This window comes from Astatotilapia calliptera, chromosome 6, assembly GCF_900246225.1.
Source record: "Astatotilapia calliptera chromosome 6, fAstCal1.2, whole genome shotgun sequence".
Taxonomy (NCBI): Eukaryota; Metazoa; Chordata; class Actinopteri; order Cichliformes; family Cichlidae; genus Astatotilapia; species Astatotilapia calliptera.
Window position 1 is genome coordinate 15877527 of NC_039307.1, and position 15859 is coordinate 15893385.

General features: G+C 37.9%; 2 protein-coding genes across 3 annotated transcripts; both read left to right on the plus strand.

The window, feature by feature from the left end:
* Positions 1-207: 207 nt before the first annotated feature.
* Positions 208-10739, plus strand: gga3a (golgi associated, gamma adaptin ear containing, ARF binding protein 3a). Of its 2 annotated transcripts, XM_026170556.1 has the most exons (18): positions 208-301; positions 926-1010; positions 1165-1240; positions 1358-1456; positions 1548-1671; positions 1831-1934; positions 3480-3560; positions 3717-3854; positions 4156-4237; positions 4432-4554; positions 5011-5223; positions 5832-5905; positions 5985-6430; positions 7004-7203; positions 7980-8149; positions 8277-8387; positions 8591-8659; positions 10404-10739. In XM_026170556.1, the coding sequence occupies exons 1-18, from the start codon at positions 265-267 to the stop codon at positions 10416-10418; spliced, it is 2247 nt and encodes a 748-aa protein (XP_026026341.1). In that variant the 5' UTR covers positions 208-264; the 3' UTR covers positions 10419-10739. The 2 variants fall into 2 exon arrangements, with proteins under 2 accessions (XP_026026341.1, XP_026026340.1); XM_026170555.1 differs by lacking the exon at positions 10404-10739 and having other exon boundaries at positions 8591-10228.
* A 296-nt stretch (positions 10740-11035) lies between these two features.
* sumo2a (small ubiquitin like modifier 2a) lies at positions 11036-15635 on the plus strand. Its single transcript, XM_026170557.1, has 4 exons — positions 11036-11154; positions 12045-12176; positions 13503-13574; positions 15136-15635. The coding sequence occupies exons 1-4, from the start codon at positions 11134-11136 to the stop codon at positions 15199-15201; spliced, it is 291 nt and encodes a 96-aa protein (XP_026026342.1). The 5' UTR covers positions 11036-11133; the 3' UTR covers positions 15202-15635.
* Positions 15636-15859: the final 224 nt, after the last annotated feature.

Consider the following 15859-nt stretch of genomic DNA (forward strand, 5'->3'; position numbering starts at 1 on the left):
GAAAATCAAAGTTACGACATTCATAAATTTCTGATCTCAGCTGCATGCTTTTTGTGAAAAAAAAAAGACATATAAACGCACAAATACACAAAAAGCTGAGATTAAAATATTATACTGTCTAAAAAAATGTTTTCAAATCATCACATGATGGTAGGGTAGAAATGTAGATTTTACAAATGCATACAGTTTGAAGCAGGGAGCGCAGTGTCCCATTTATCCGGAAGCACGTGAAGGCAGCAGAAGTCACGCGTTGTTTGTACAAATATGGCGGACTATGGCGAGTCATTGGAGTCTTGGCTTAGTAAGTATATATTTAAACTCTTTCCCCCCGCTATTTATTCCTGACAGAAGTAGTCGCGTATGCTCTACGTTAACTTGGTTGTGCTAAATATTAGTTGCACTCGTATGACACAACTGCACTTGGAATTTACCATGCTAATTCATCTGTGTTGTCACAAGAGGTTAGCACGGTCAGCTGCTGTCAACTGATGGTTGATACACGACAAATATTAACCCTTTTTGAATTATTATTATTATTCGTTTCCGGTGGTTATAGTTGGTATGCCTAGAAAGATATGAGTGTTTTGTATTAAACTGGGTCTCCACAATGCACTTATACGTTTGCTTCCTGAAACACCTTTAGGCTTTAACCGAAGTTTAACACAGTCTGAAAACGACAAACATAAACAGGATCAGTAAAGTGTCTTGCGGTTTAGTAAGAGTGAATTCACATTAAGCTGAATATTTTGAACAACTAATTGTTCGTAAGGTGGTCTGGGAATGGAGGGAGCTCGATGCTGGAGGGCTGATTGGATTCTTGGTAGTAAACAAATCTGTAGTCTTCAGTGGCTGTCCTTGGATTTAGGTGAACCAAAGAAGCTGTCAGAGTTGTATGTTCATGAGATTTTATATTTTTTTGTTTCAGACAAAGCCACTAACCCTTCAAACCGGCAGGAAGACTGGGAGTATATTATGATGTTCTGTGATCAAATCAATAAGGAGCTAGAAGGGTACGGCCACGTACATTTAATAACCCCAGCCTCTCCCTGCACTCATAATCAAATCGTGTGTCCCCTCCTTGTGGTAAACACACAAGCCTTTGTATTTCTTACATTATTGAGTTTCCATTGCATTGTTTGAATTGCCTTTCTGGCATATTTTCAGTCCACAGATATCTGTCAGACTGTTGGCATACAAGATTCAATCACCACAGGAATGGGAAGCAATGCAAGCATTAACGGTGTGTGGTGGATTTATTTCACTGTGTTTTTCATTCTGATATTAGTAAAGATACTTGTTTGGGGTTTTTTTTGGTTTTTTTAAAGAATATTTTTTGAGCTTGTTTTTGTTTTTGCAGGTTCTTGAAGCTTGTATGAAGAATTGTGGGCGAAGGTTTCACAACGAAGTTGGGAAATTTAAGTTTTTGAATGAATTAATTAAGGTGGTTTCACCCAAAGTAAGTACCAAATGTTTTACATTTGCAGACAGCATCATACTTTGAGTTGTTGTTTTCCTTTATTAAGCAGTTCGTCTACATCTTTTTTTAGTACCTGGGAGATAAAGTGTCAGAACAAGTGAAGAAAAAAGTGATAGAGATGCTGTATAGTTGGACAGTGTCTCTGCCAGATGAAACAAAGATTGCTGAAGCATATCAGATGCTGAAATTACAGGGTGAGACATACACAGCTTCAAAAATGATTAAATATACTGAGTGAAATTTAAACATTATGAAGTGATCACAGTAAAATCCAAAAATCACAGCGTGCATTGTGCTATGAAGTCCTGAAGCTGTCTTTACCAAAGTTCAAAGCTACCTGTTTTTATTTTTAGGTATTGTTTTAGCTGACCCAGAAATTCCTCTTGATGCCACATTAATACCATCACCTTCTCCACGACCCAAGAATCCTGTGTTTGAGGATGAGAAGAAGAGCAAAGTAAGAGAAACTATTTTAGGATATTGTGTGAATGCCGCTTCTCATTAACTGCAATTAATTCTTGTTTTCACTTCTCCCGTCTCTGTTACGGATGTAGGTTTTTAATTATAGGTTATTTGGCATTATTTAAGATGGTATATCACTTATACCTCAGAAGATAATAGTACAATAGTGCATTTCAGGATGGAGCTCATTTGGTAGCTTAGGAGTCAGTGGCTATATGAGTCATCATGGAAAAAATGTGGCCCTGCAAACACCTTTTGTTGCACACTGAGAGATGTTTATATGTCTGGATTTATGTTGGTGCATTTTGTCAACGCAGTAGCATCTCAACTATGCATTATGCACCCCCGAAACGTTAAAGGTGTGGCGTAGGGATGAAGAATGACAAGATTGTGCTGATCCTAATGTTGTTATAGGTCTTGTTTGTAGTTCAGTTGACCTATTGATTCATATTCTTTTCTTTCTGTGCTGAAAATAAGTATGCCTACGCAGGTTTTCAGTACCACTCGGTCTTCATATTATGGCCACACTGCAGAAACTATACTGAGAAAGACCTGTATGCGACTCAGGTGTGCAAAAATGCAGCAGTTCTGAACTTAACATTTCTTTTGCAATTAACAGCAAAAACAGCAAGCACTGGTAAAATGATTAAGCTCACAGGCTAATGATTCCAATGGATTGGGCAATTAAGCACTGGTTGTCAATTAGAACTTCCTGATTCCAGCTTCTAGTCAAAATAAAAGTGCGATGTGAAGATCAATGGTCAAAGAAATGAGTCGTTGAATAATGCAGTAATTAACACTATTAAATATGTATGGCATAACCGTGAGTTGAGATTATCTGTGGCCATAAATTGCCAGAGTTACATGAGAACCATTCTGATATATGCACTTAAATACAAAGCTACAGGCAGAACACAGTTAGAGTAGCCTTGGGCAGTCAGAGAAACCGTTTAAAAACACTTCAGAGATATGGATAAAGTTCAGTGAAAAAAGTCTAATGCTTTCAGAACAGATTTTGAATAATCTTTGCTTTGTGACAGCTGTGAGCTAGCTTCTTTTCCCAAGGCCTGTTATGCTTCACTTACTATCTGATGACATTAACTTCACAAGCTTTGGCCGATATCCCAACTGAAGCCCTGAAATACTGGCCGTTTGTCCTCAGCAGCTCAGCTAACAGATTCCAGCTGATGGCTTTTCAGTCTGTTCTTGCCAGTACCTCTATGCCGTTTTCATGCTTGAATAGGAAACTTTGATTATTGGATTTTCTCACTACATACTTAAAATCGAAACACTCCAAAAGATCAAACGAAGAGATTCTCTCATGGCTGTCTCTTTGGGGGGTTTTCGAAATCCTTTCTCACTCTTGCATCATGATTTTCATTGTGGCATTTCACAGAAATAAAGACCAACTTTGTACATTTATGATGCTGCTTAACTAGCTCATTGGTTGCTACAAATATATTGGGTTTACAGGTAGGTGTGTGGGTGTTTACTTTGGGTTCACAGCAGTTGATCTAATAGTTCTCCTATCTCTCTGCAGAGATTATCAGAACTGCTGAAGAGCAAAAAGCCAGAAGATCTGCAAGAGGCTAACAGGCTCATCAAGAACATGGTCAAGGAGGTGTGTCAATGTCAGATGAAATGTTTTTGTTGTAATATTTGAGTATGAATGAAGTCGGACCTCTGGCTGCTCTCTTTTGGAGACATTTTACCTCCTTACATCAGGAATAAAGAGTCTGATCAACAAATACTAACAAATGTAGTTTTTCTTTTTCAGGATGAGGTGAGAACACAGAAAGCAACAAAGCAAAAAAGCACACTGGAGGCGGTGAACAACAGCGTCAAACTACTTAATGAGATGCTTGCACATTTCAACCCAGAAGACTCCACAGACGCAGACAGGGAGCTTATTAGGGTTCGTTATTTACTGGCTAAGATTCAAATGACCTTTTTGAAAAGATTAAAATTCAAATTGATTGATCTGTCTATTATTAGTTGACCTTTCTGGAAATACTAATAGAAAATTCCAAATGTTTCCCATACAACCCTTAAGCAGTTTGAGGTAATTCTGGGCTTTTTAATTTATAATCCCCTATGAATAATTTCTGAATTAGTTTGAAATTCTAAACTTATTTTATTTATTTTTATTATTATTGTTATTATTTTTGTAGTTTAGTCCCTTTTTAAATAATGATTTCTTTTTCATTGTTTTCCAGGAGCTGTATGGTGATTGTGACAAACTCAGGCAAACGGTAGTTCAGCTTGCTACTGAGACCGAGGATAATGACAGTAGTTTGGGTAATAAAATATTTGATTTGTTTATTCTGCTGAAATGTCTTGCTCAGTTTGCTTGGGTGTGATTCACCCATCAGACCCAGGTGACTCAGAATCATTCTGCTCACAGTTTGTAAATTGTCAGTGTCTTCACTTGTCTTCTCAAGGTTATATTAAATCTCACCCTGGTCTAATTTATTTTGAAATTCACATGTTAGGAGACATCTTGCAGGCCAATGATGACCTCTCTCAGGTTATTAATTTATATAAGAAGATTGTGGAAGGACAAACCATGAATGGAGAGACTGGAGGACGCCAAACACAAACGTCAGTCAGTGCAGGTAAATTTGAAGTATAGGTCATTCTAATCAGAGAGAACAGTTCCTAACTATTCTACCATTTGGCATGGTTGTTTGTGACATGTTCTCAGTGGGGTGTATGTGGTATTGACTTTAGTGTTGTGCCTGTCAAAACCGATTAATGCACAGTCAGCACTAGCGTAGCCACACTGAAAGCTTATTGCGTTTGAAGCAGGACTTTGCTGAGAATCCCGACTACCATGTTTTTTAAAATATATTATAATGTGTAAGTACACATAAGGATAATCTTAAGAGTGGATATCCTGTCTAACCTGAGAAAGGAATAACACTTTTAAGTGAATGGCCTTTGTGCGTATTGGAATGGCGTGTACCGTTTACAAGCAAGGTTTGGTCTCAGTATTATTTTTAGGGGAAGTTTTATTGGTGAAGACTGACAGTACTACTGCTTTGAGTGCATTTACATACTGTATCTGATAGGCACTGGAAGCACAAATCAATCAGAGATTTTGATTGATCTGGTGGGTCTGGACATCCAGAGCTCCTCTGCATCTGAGCAGCAACCTCCAGCATCTTCGCAGTCATTTCCTGCTGACCTGTTGTGTGGATCAGCTGCCACTGACCCACCGTCCCAGAGTGTTAACGTACCCTCCACAGCACTGTCACTGCTGGATGAAGAGCTGCTGTCTTTAGGTAACATTCAGCATGATGTGGATTAATCACACTGATTTATTTTTTAATTTTGGAACTGAATGTTAAAAGGACCTATTACGCTTTTCTTTCTTTTTTTGTGTTACTGTGTATTGTTGCTATAGTGCATCCATAATATAGTGGTTAACACATTTATCTTAAGACTCATGATTTGAGACTAGGGTCCCAAGCTAGTGTACTTCTAGTGCAGGTCCCAAGCCTGGATAAATGGGAAGGTTGCATCAAATCCAACACAAGCGTGTGACCCCTTAGGAAACAAAGGAGCAGCCAAAAGTACCTTCTTCTATAGTTGTATTTTCACAGTGCTGATACATGAGCCAAAAACTCAGGCATCAGACTGCTCTAAACACTCATGGAAGTTGGTTGATAAGTGAGTTGGAAACTATTTTGTTTCAGGTAGTGTATGAACTTTGGCCTGTACCGTGAGCCTGTACAAATTTAACAAAGCTAAACTGTATGTTATGCAGCGCTACTGTGGTCCAACAATGAAAATTTGGAGTTAAATATCAAAATAATGGGTCCCGTTTAACAATTGTATCAGAATTTATAGATTTTGATGCAAATTCTGTCACAATTGTTTTTATTTACAGGCCTCAATGAACCTATTACTGAGCTTAATAAATCAACACATGGAAACCCAAGCAATCCGTTGCCATCTACACAGGTATTTAAGTGAATTAATTTAAAGTCATTTGAAGTATTGTCTTGTTGGTTAGAAGTGTTTTTATTCCCTTGATTTCCAGGATTCCAGTCAAGATTTGGATCTTTTTGACACTTTACCCACAGTTCCTGTGTTTTCTACGCCTTCTCTCTTTCTGGATGCCCTCTCTACAACAGGAGCCCCAGCTAATCCTTCCAAGACTTATACACCAGCTTCTTCCTTAAACTTCACTGGCCCTGTCTTTTCTACACCTCTGGCTTCTACAACATCCCTTTCAACAACACCCATTTCAACAACATCCCTTTCAACAACATCAGTCATATCCCCACAACCCTTCAGTTCTATATTGACCACCGTGGCTCCAGCTGCTCCTCCTCAGTCATTCAGCTTGACCTCATCTGCTCCCTCAGCCGCTGATATCACCCCTCAACTAATTTCAACTTCGACTTTGGGCTTCCACTCTCCATCGCTTTCTCCAGGTCAGATCCTGCAAGATCTCACTTTGCTGGATCTGGGCAACAATAATAGGTGAGTAATACATGTGCTGTTGTGTAAAATTCTGTAGACTGGGTCACTCCATCTGTACACTTTCACACATTTTTATTTTTTATTTATTTATTTTTATAAAGAAACCCAGTATATGGTGCAAACTCTTCATTCCATTAAGACTGTGTCTCTTAATCAATTTTAAAGATGGTATTTATTTATGGTATTTACAGACATGACTGAGGGATAGGAGAGAGAGAGAAAGAGAAAGAAACTCTCTTTGGGACTCAGATTGAGATTACCAGTCAATAGCAACAAGCTCGGCGCTTCAGATCTTTTGTGTTTAATTTGCATTGAAAAAATGAGGAGACAGACTTAATCTGGCCAAGAAACTACTTGTTAGTCACTTGTCCAATTACAGTTGAGTCTCTGAAAATAGGGGGCGTTGTATAAGTTGTAGTACTTTTGTTAAACTCACCAAATCCAATTTATCAGTCTGCACTTACATCACATTTTGATTGTGGAATGTTAAAAGCCACTGTGGTGGTGTACAGAGGCAAAATCACAAAAAATGTGGGTTTTTTCCAAACATTTTCTTTGCTCTTTGTCTTTCAGTCTTGAAGCCACATCCACCCAAATTATATCAGAAGGAATACATGCATGGTCTGCTCCTCTGTCTATCAAGAGTCAGGCAGATGACAGCCCTCTGTTGCGCTCTCTGTCCCCTGTTCTACCCCTGAGCCAGTCAAGTCCAGGTAGAGGACAAGAGGTGTCCCTGGCCAATGTATTTGTCCCTCTTGATACCATTAAGCCAAGTGAGTTCACTAAGTGGTCTTTACTGACTATATGTTTATCTCTAAGTGAAGGTTTTTGTAGCCCATTGGAGTGTTTGCTCGGGGTCCTTGACAAGATTAATTTGAGGTCAAACCAGATCATCTGATGTCTTTCTGAAGGTTTTCAGTGATGGAAAAATGGTGTTTACTCTATTAAGCACTTAACACTATTTTAAGTGCTTAAAACCTATTGGAAATATATATTTCTGAAGTAGATTTTCACTGAAAAGGACCAGTGTAAAAGCTGTTCAAAAAAAGCTTTATGTTCTCAAAATGTGAAGATGTATTTTGTTTTTATTAGGACATTTTTGTTTTGCCAACCAGTAATTTGAAATTTTGGCTGCTATTTGACCATCTATCTACTTCGATAGAAAATCCTGTAGAGAGAATAATCACCTGAGAGATTTTGGGAACGCATTCGTGCCTGCGTACTGCAGATGGTTCACTGACCTCCAGGTGTTTTTTTTGTCAAAACATAATTGTTAGATGGGAGAAAATGAACATATGGTCATTACTGGTGACAGTGAAAAAGTGAATAACAAATTGACAGTGAAAAACGTACTAATACTGTTAGTTTTATGTTCTCACTGTGGTCAGAAATTAAGCATCGCAGCATGCACGAAAGGAACGATGTGCATGAAAGCAGAAATCTCTTCTAGCTGACTCAAATGACTGTGTTGAGGGTCGTGTGTACTGGCTTATCAGTTTATGAAGTAATCTCAGTTTATTCTTTTTCTTTGCGCTACCTACACTTTTAGGTAAAGTGTGCCCAGTGACAGCTTATGATAAAAATGGTGTTCGCGTTCTGCTGCATTTCGCCACCGACTTTCCACCAGGCAGGCCGGATGTGCTGGTGATGGTGGCGTCCATGCTTAACACAGCCACTCAGCCAGTGAAGAACATTGTTCTGCAGGCTGCTGTGCCCAGGGTAAAACATGACGTGCATACGTAACACTGTTCCTCCATCATGAGATTAGATTTCAGTAAAAATTGAATTTGGGTGGGATGCAGCTTGTGTTTGATGTATGTGGATGTCTCTTCTGCCAATTCTCCAGACGATGAAAGTAAAACTGCAGCCACCCTCAGGGACAGAGCTGGCCTCTTTTAACCCAATACTTCCCCCTGCTGCCATCACTCAGATCATGCTGCTTGCCAATCCTCTCAAGGTAAAGCTCAGCCTTGAGCTTTTCTGGTGTCCATGCATTTAAGCATTTATTTATTGACAGAGCGCTTACTCAGTTGAGCTGTTCATTCAGTAAAGCACAGTGAAACATCTTTTACTGTCTTCCTTGTCAATCAATATGAGAAAATAATGGTTAATGGCTCAGTGTGATCCTTAACTGAAATGTTCTGCTTTTATGTCTTGCAGGAAAAGGTCCGGATGAGATATAAATTGGGATTCACGCTGGGAGACCAGCCATTCACAGAAGTGGGGGAGGTGAATGATTTTCCACCTGTTGATAAATGGGGAGCTCTATAGCTCTGTAGGCTGATCGCTATAAGACTACTTGAACGATTTGGCTTTCAGTGTTCTGCTATGGTCAAAAGAAGGCAAAATATTAAAGCTTTCAGGCAGAGTTTCAATATTTGATAAATGTTGTTGGATTTCAGAGAGTTGAAGATGGTCTGCTGATGTAGCACAAATACAGTAATTTTATTACGATACCAGAGGTAGTAAGTGTGATGCAGTTACTAACAAAATGAACTGTCTGAATGCTAATGGTGGTTGTTTGGTGAATTTTAAATATTGTCGTGCTTTCAATTTTTTTAGTACCCTTTTGATATAATTTTAATGTTCCTATTTGTGTCTCTGTTTTATTGGAGAATAGTTGCACTTTTGAAAACGGCAGTCTTGCATAGAGGTTGAAATGATTATGAAACTGTGGTTGTATGAGCAGGTGATCGCAATCAGAGTTTCACATGATTTCTTGATGACTATGTAAGATTTTTACAGTTGAGACAGGCTGAAGCGAACAAGAGCCCCTCTATTTCTGAAAAATCACTCCAATATTGGCTGATTGGAAATTGGTCACTTCCAGTCTGGCTCAAAACTACAACTGAATACTTTTCTTCTTCTGGGTTTTACAGGAAATCACAGCTCAGCCTCTTATACTCACCACTTATGTTTTTTTTAGTATTTCAGTATTTATTGTCATGAATGTATTTATTTTGGTTAGTGAGGAAGCTATCACAACTCCTAACGTAATGTATGGTGATGCAGTTGTCAGCTGTATTCTGCATACCCCTTATTAATAGATACTTTGAGTATTGTATTAATAGATTAACAAGTTAGTGTGCTTTTCAGAGTCTTTAATGTTACCAAATAGTCATACAGATTTGTTATAAACGTTACATTATTTAGCAAACTAGAGATGGGCTTAACAAGGAAATTTAATTCCTGTTAGAAGAAACGGCGGCCATAGGTCAAGGCATAACCACTGGGTAACTTTACATGTTCATACAGAATTGTGACCTCTTTATCTCTATCTTCTTGGAGTTATGTGTGCTGGAGGTTCTCTACATATTTCTTATAAGTTTATTTATTTGTCATATTGTTAAATTACCTTGTCATTGCATTTTTGAACAACTACTTCTGTGCATGGATAAATAAAGACTGGGATGGATTTTATTTATGTTACACCTTTTAACATGACTGTTTTTTTTTGTTTTTGTTTTTTTTTCAGTGTTCAAAATCAGTGTAAATGCAACTGAATGTTTTTCAATTTTAGAATTGTTATCTCAGGTCCTTAAATTAGCTTGAAAAATGTCTAAGGTATGCAAAACTGCCACATTTTGCCCCATTGAAAGTCATTGAAATACAATTTTTGATCCTACATTTATTTTTGACATTGACTAATTCATTCCGTTATGTTAAGGTTTTATTTTGGAGTACTCTCCTTCAGTTTTTTATTTTTATAGTTGCCCACCAGGTGGTACTGCTTTTTCCCATTCAAAGCAAGCAGCAAAATTTTGCCTTTTCTTTTTTTCTGCAAGGCTGCTTTGCTACTGAAATAAATGTTGTTGGATAATCGTATGTGTGAGAGAGAGGGCCACCTTTAAGTCTTTTGTCTTAGTTTATAATGCAGGGTGTGGCTTTCTAATTCAATAACAGTAAATGTATTGTATTGCATTTTGTCCATCTCCATATTTTGATATTCTTCAAATGTTTGCCTCCCACAAAGACTGCAACAGTCTGAGTTTGAACCTGGGACCTGCACACCATGCCACCAGCTATGCACTGCTGCTGATTGTAAGTTGTGGCCATGGGAAACACTCAGTGGTGTATATGGACACAGAGGAACTACAGCCTATTTAGGGATGCTCATTTCAGATGGTGTTTGCAGGTAACAAAAATTAATCAGTTCAACTTAACATGTTTCAAGCTGAAGTAGTTTTAAAAGACTCTGTCATTTAAAGTGGAAAAAGTAATACTATATAATATTTTATTGGTGGGAAGTTACTTTTTTAATAGAACCTAGATTATACACTGTAGAAAAAATAAAATGCTGGAAAATCAATGTTTCTGCCAATCATTAACCTATCCCAGGGCCTAATAAAATCATAGTAATATACTCCTTAAAATTCTTTTTTTTGCTCTTTATCCTGTTGTTTGCTGTATGTGAAGTGCATTAATATAACCAAACATAGTCCATGTGGTGTATTTATTTATTTTCCAATGCCAGATGGTGAGTACGAACTAGAGATACAGTTCCTGTATCCCCAGATACCCATCTAAACGTCGCTTACTCATTTTTTATTAACTTGACGATACTGGAGCCATGAACTATATTGCTGTTAAATGAAACGCGGGCTCTTCGCTCACTGTATTGCGGCCGACGCAAAGTGGCGCGCTACACTGCGCAGCCGCAGCAGAACAGGCGAGACGCAGGCAGACAGTCCTCAGCAGCAGCCATGGCAGATGGAAAGGCCAAGGTGAGGATTGGACTTTAAATGAATCAGAGCCCATACAAAGTTGAATGTACACGGTAAACTGATGGAAAGGAGTTCGTACAATTATTTCGAATCGTATAACACCAAAGACCGCTTCAAACATGCGCTAACTTTACGGTATTTGCTAGGAAGCTAACGGGTGAAGTTAGCATAATAAGCTAACGTGGCTAACCGACTCGATCCATTTGGTGTATTTTCAAAAAAATCTATATTTTCTGTAAAATAATTTTTAATCGGCACCTCTAAATTTTTGCCATCGTTATGAGTAATGCACATGTAATGGAAAATGTAGTTATCCGATATCCGACTAGATTAAGCACCAGTTCAAGAAAAGCGAGTTAACGCTGAGACAGAACAGAACAACATAAACGGTACAAAACAACAAAAGCCGTAATGTGTAAACGAATCTTAAGTTTAAAAAAGGGTACCGTTGTACTCAATCGCTAGCCATACGCCTGGGTAAAGAGATAAGGGTTTTGTTAATAGCACAAGTAGTATAATTTGAATCCTTGCTAGGCCGCTGTGCATCTTGTTGTATTGAAGGCCATTGTTGCTTGAGTTGCCTATAGCTAATGCTAACGTTGAAGTTGTAAATCCAGTCCTCATTGCTCTCGGTACCCACGCTAGTCTCCCGCTCTACGCACATCAGGCAGGCTGGTGTCGCGGAGGATTAAAAAACAAGCAAAAAAACGTAAATCCACACACGTATTGTGAAATTAACTTTTGTTTGAAGACAATGAGGTATCGCTGAGATATGCAAGACACCTATGACTCGGAATTTGAAATGGCGGGCGCAGTTTCTTGTAAATAGTCACACCTCCCCCTTTTTTCTAAATAATCTGACTTTCTATGAACTTGTTTTTTGTCTTTAGGAGGGAGTAAAGACTGAGAACAACGAGCACATCAACCTGAAGGTGGCAGGACAGGATGGCTCAGTGGTGCAGTTTAAGATCAAAAGGCACACTCCTCTCAGCAAACTGATGAAAGCTTATTGTGAACGGCAGGTGAGACTGGGACACAATTTTAACTGTTTCTTATAAGTATCTTTAACCTCCTAGGACCTGGTGTCTACATATGTGGACATCACATTTTGGGATGTCTAGACGAAAATACTTAATTTTTCTCTACAAGGGCCTGATATCCACTTATGAGGACATTATACTGCCACTGTTCTATCAAAATTTAAAACCAATGCCTCATATGTGGATCTCATTTGTCTCAGAAAGAAAAAATTAGGTAAAAAAATCTGGTAATTCTTTGTTTTTACATTCATCAGGTCCCAATCAACCCAAATAGCAAAGAAAATTTTAAAATGCATGCCATGAAAGAGTTTGGGTCTTAGGAGGTTAAATGTATTGCTGGTCTTCTAAAATTGGTCATCCCTATTCCAGAGACCAAGAAATTGACATTTTAAAAATACATGGTTCTTGCCAAATCAGAAATGGAGGGGGGGAAAAAAGCTATATTTTGACATCCATTAGGGCAAATATTCAAAACTAAGGCATATGTTTTGAACCAGTATTTTTATTAATTGGCTTAATTTATTTATGCTTATATTATGTTTAAGTATATCAGATGGTCAAAAATATCAGATGACGCATCAACTTCTGTTAGCTATGGTAGGTAACAAGGCTCTTTGCTTTAACTGTGTGAAGACCAATTGTTTGTATGTATTGCCCCCCTCCCCCACCATCTTGACTTTGTTTTGGCCCTATAGAAGCACATCTTTGTTTTAATTTTGTCATTACTCACATGGTACCCGGAGGAAAGGTTTGGCCCAATCCAGACAACCTTAAATTTATCTGAAAGTTAAGAGTCTTAAAAAACACCTAAGGTCTACTTTATACATAATAGGTGTGCAACATCAGTCCTTCCCCATCTAATGCGCAGTACACAGTGTGATTGTTACCCCTTCTTGCACGTCCTCTGTACTGAAAATAAAGGATTGCAGATTAGAGTAAAATGTCAATCATATATATTTAATCTTTGTAAAATTCTAGATCTTTATAAATTGTGTTATTTGTATATGTTAGAGCTATTTCTCATATATGTAACTTTGTAATATATTGTATTATTTAATTTTGGTCAGCGTGTTACTGTTCTTATTGTCTTGGAGCAAGTTTAACCACATAATTTCCTGTTATCCCACCCTCTTTATTTACATCTAATTTTGAAGAGGTTTTTTAGTTTAGCGGTCAGTAGTGAGAGATGGGGAACAACAAAGGTTCTCCTGAAACTGGAGGTATTGCACTTCACAGCCAGTGTTTTAAACCTGCGGTCACAAAAATGCCTTGTGATGTTTAAAAGTAAACATTTGTTTTTCCACTCAGGGGCTGTCAATGAGGCAAATACGATTTCGATTTGACGGTCAGCCCATCAATGAAACAGACACACCTTCTCAGGTATGTGTACACGCTCTTGTTTTTGTGCACTTTTGGAATCAATTTTTGTTATTGTGAACTACGGCTGAATAACCCTTGGTCCTCACATTCTTGCTACTCCGGATCTTACATTTCATATTAGTTACTACATGTAAACTCACTGCATTATGCTGCAGTACTCACAAACCAATCAGCTGTTTGGGGGATTCCAGGCCAGGCCAACACGACCCTTTTTTGGTTTGGTTTGATTTTTTTATTTGTTTTTGCAGTCCCGAGATTGCATTTCAGCTGATATGTTATCAGCATATACCATTTACTTTCATAAACTCAAAGACGCAGTAATTCTGCATTACAACTGTACTACAACTAGACCAAGAAAGAGTTTATAATACTTAGTTAGTGTCGTATACAGAAAAAGCATAGAGTTTGCATAAGAGCTGTGATGAACAGATCTAACTCCTTGTTGCGTTTGCAGTACTCCCTTCATGTCAGTGCAGAACATAATGTTTTTACTATGATGTTTAGCGGAAAACAGTCAAAACACTGGGTGATAAATCAGGTATGATACATGAATATACTGATACATTAAGTATTGTTATATTCTCATAACAGCCTGTCTACAAGCACCTTCACATAAAAGGGGTGACATTAACAACATATGACCAATCATGCATATGGACTTTGTAGTGACAGCACACACACAACAAAAATTAAAAGCTATGATATTTTTAAAAAAATTGAAGAGGTTAAGCACACAATAGTAACTGCTGTGTAGGTTTACACACAAGTATTACAGGTCTGTTATTAAAACACGGGACGAGATGATGGATTACAATTTTTATTTCATTGAGTTAATGTTTAGATATGCTTATGTTTTAGGAGAATATTAATGCTTATAGGATAATCTTCTGAACTTGTGGTTGACAAGTGGGGGAAAAAAGCAGAAATTAAGCTGCTTCCCAAGAGCAGGTGGGAAAGACAAAAACTTTAGATGCTATTAAATATTTTTGGACCTTCTTAGGAGGAGATCTGAGGAGATCTTCCAGAAATGGTGATGATACTTTTCCAGAAAAGTGAGTGCTTAGTAGGCAGTTTTCTACCTGTTTATCTCTTATCTTGAGTATAACCTTCTCCAGAACAGCAAGAAGTGAACAGCTTTCAGAATATATCAATAAATAACCCTGAAGTTAGTGAGATGGGTACAAATCCTGCTTCATAGTACAGGCCTCAAGTCTTAAAAAAGTGTAGTCAACATGGATGTCTTATATTTTAATGGCCACTAGAGGGCGAGCAATCCTTTTGTTGAAAAACTTTTGATTGTGGGAAAATGGCCCCTGGCTTCCTCCCTCTGTGACCTCGTTGAACACTTTCTTGATGAGTTTTTGGGCTTGGGAAACAAACATCGAGTCCATTCAGAAAGAAGTAAGATCTGTGGTTCATACCGCAGCTCACTGAGTAATAACTTGTTTGTCAAGTCTTTTAACATACCAGTGGGTTGCATCACGGTGGCTTCGGCCACCTTTTAAAGCATTTGTACTTCCTTCTAATATTTAAAAAGTTTTCTTGTCTTTTTCTTTTGCAGCTAGAAATGGAGGATGAAGATACAATCGACGTGTTCCAACAGCAAACTGGAGGCTCTCCTCTTTAAAGACTGTTTCCTATGAACATCCCTACCTCCCCCTTTCATCCCTGAACATCTTTGTTATACCCAGTCTTCAAATGCTCATGACCAGTGTTGATACGATCCAGTGGAATATTTACACAAAATACTCAAAGGCAGCACAGTTAGTGTTGAGTTTGATCACACTGCCATGTTACGTGACATGTTAACATGTCTGAACAGCGCAGTGCAGACAATAAGTAGGCTGCAGTCAGTCTAATGTGCCGAAGAAATGAGAAACTGTTTTTGTTTGTTTTTTAATTTCGGAAGAGAACGCTTGGTCCTGCTTTTGCTTTTATACTTACCAAGGCTTTGATTAAAGATGGAGGTTTGATTGATGTAACCCGGTGTTTTAAATTCACTGACATCTGTTGTTATTATAAAAATGTATTGTTGGAATAAAATGAGTCTTTTTTTTTCTTCTTTTTTTTTTACAAATCTGTGTGTATGTGTGTTTTCGTCACATCTGAAAACTGTTTGCAGGTACTGCTGCAGTCATTTAAAATTGTAGGTTTGAATGTCCTCAGTTATTTGTTTCCATGCAATAAGAGGAAATGCTGACACGTCTTCAAATTATAATCATCAGATAGCAGTTTTCATGTGTGGTTATGATGTAAGCACTTTAAGCAGCCAAATATATAATTAT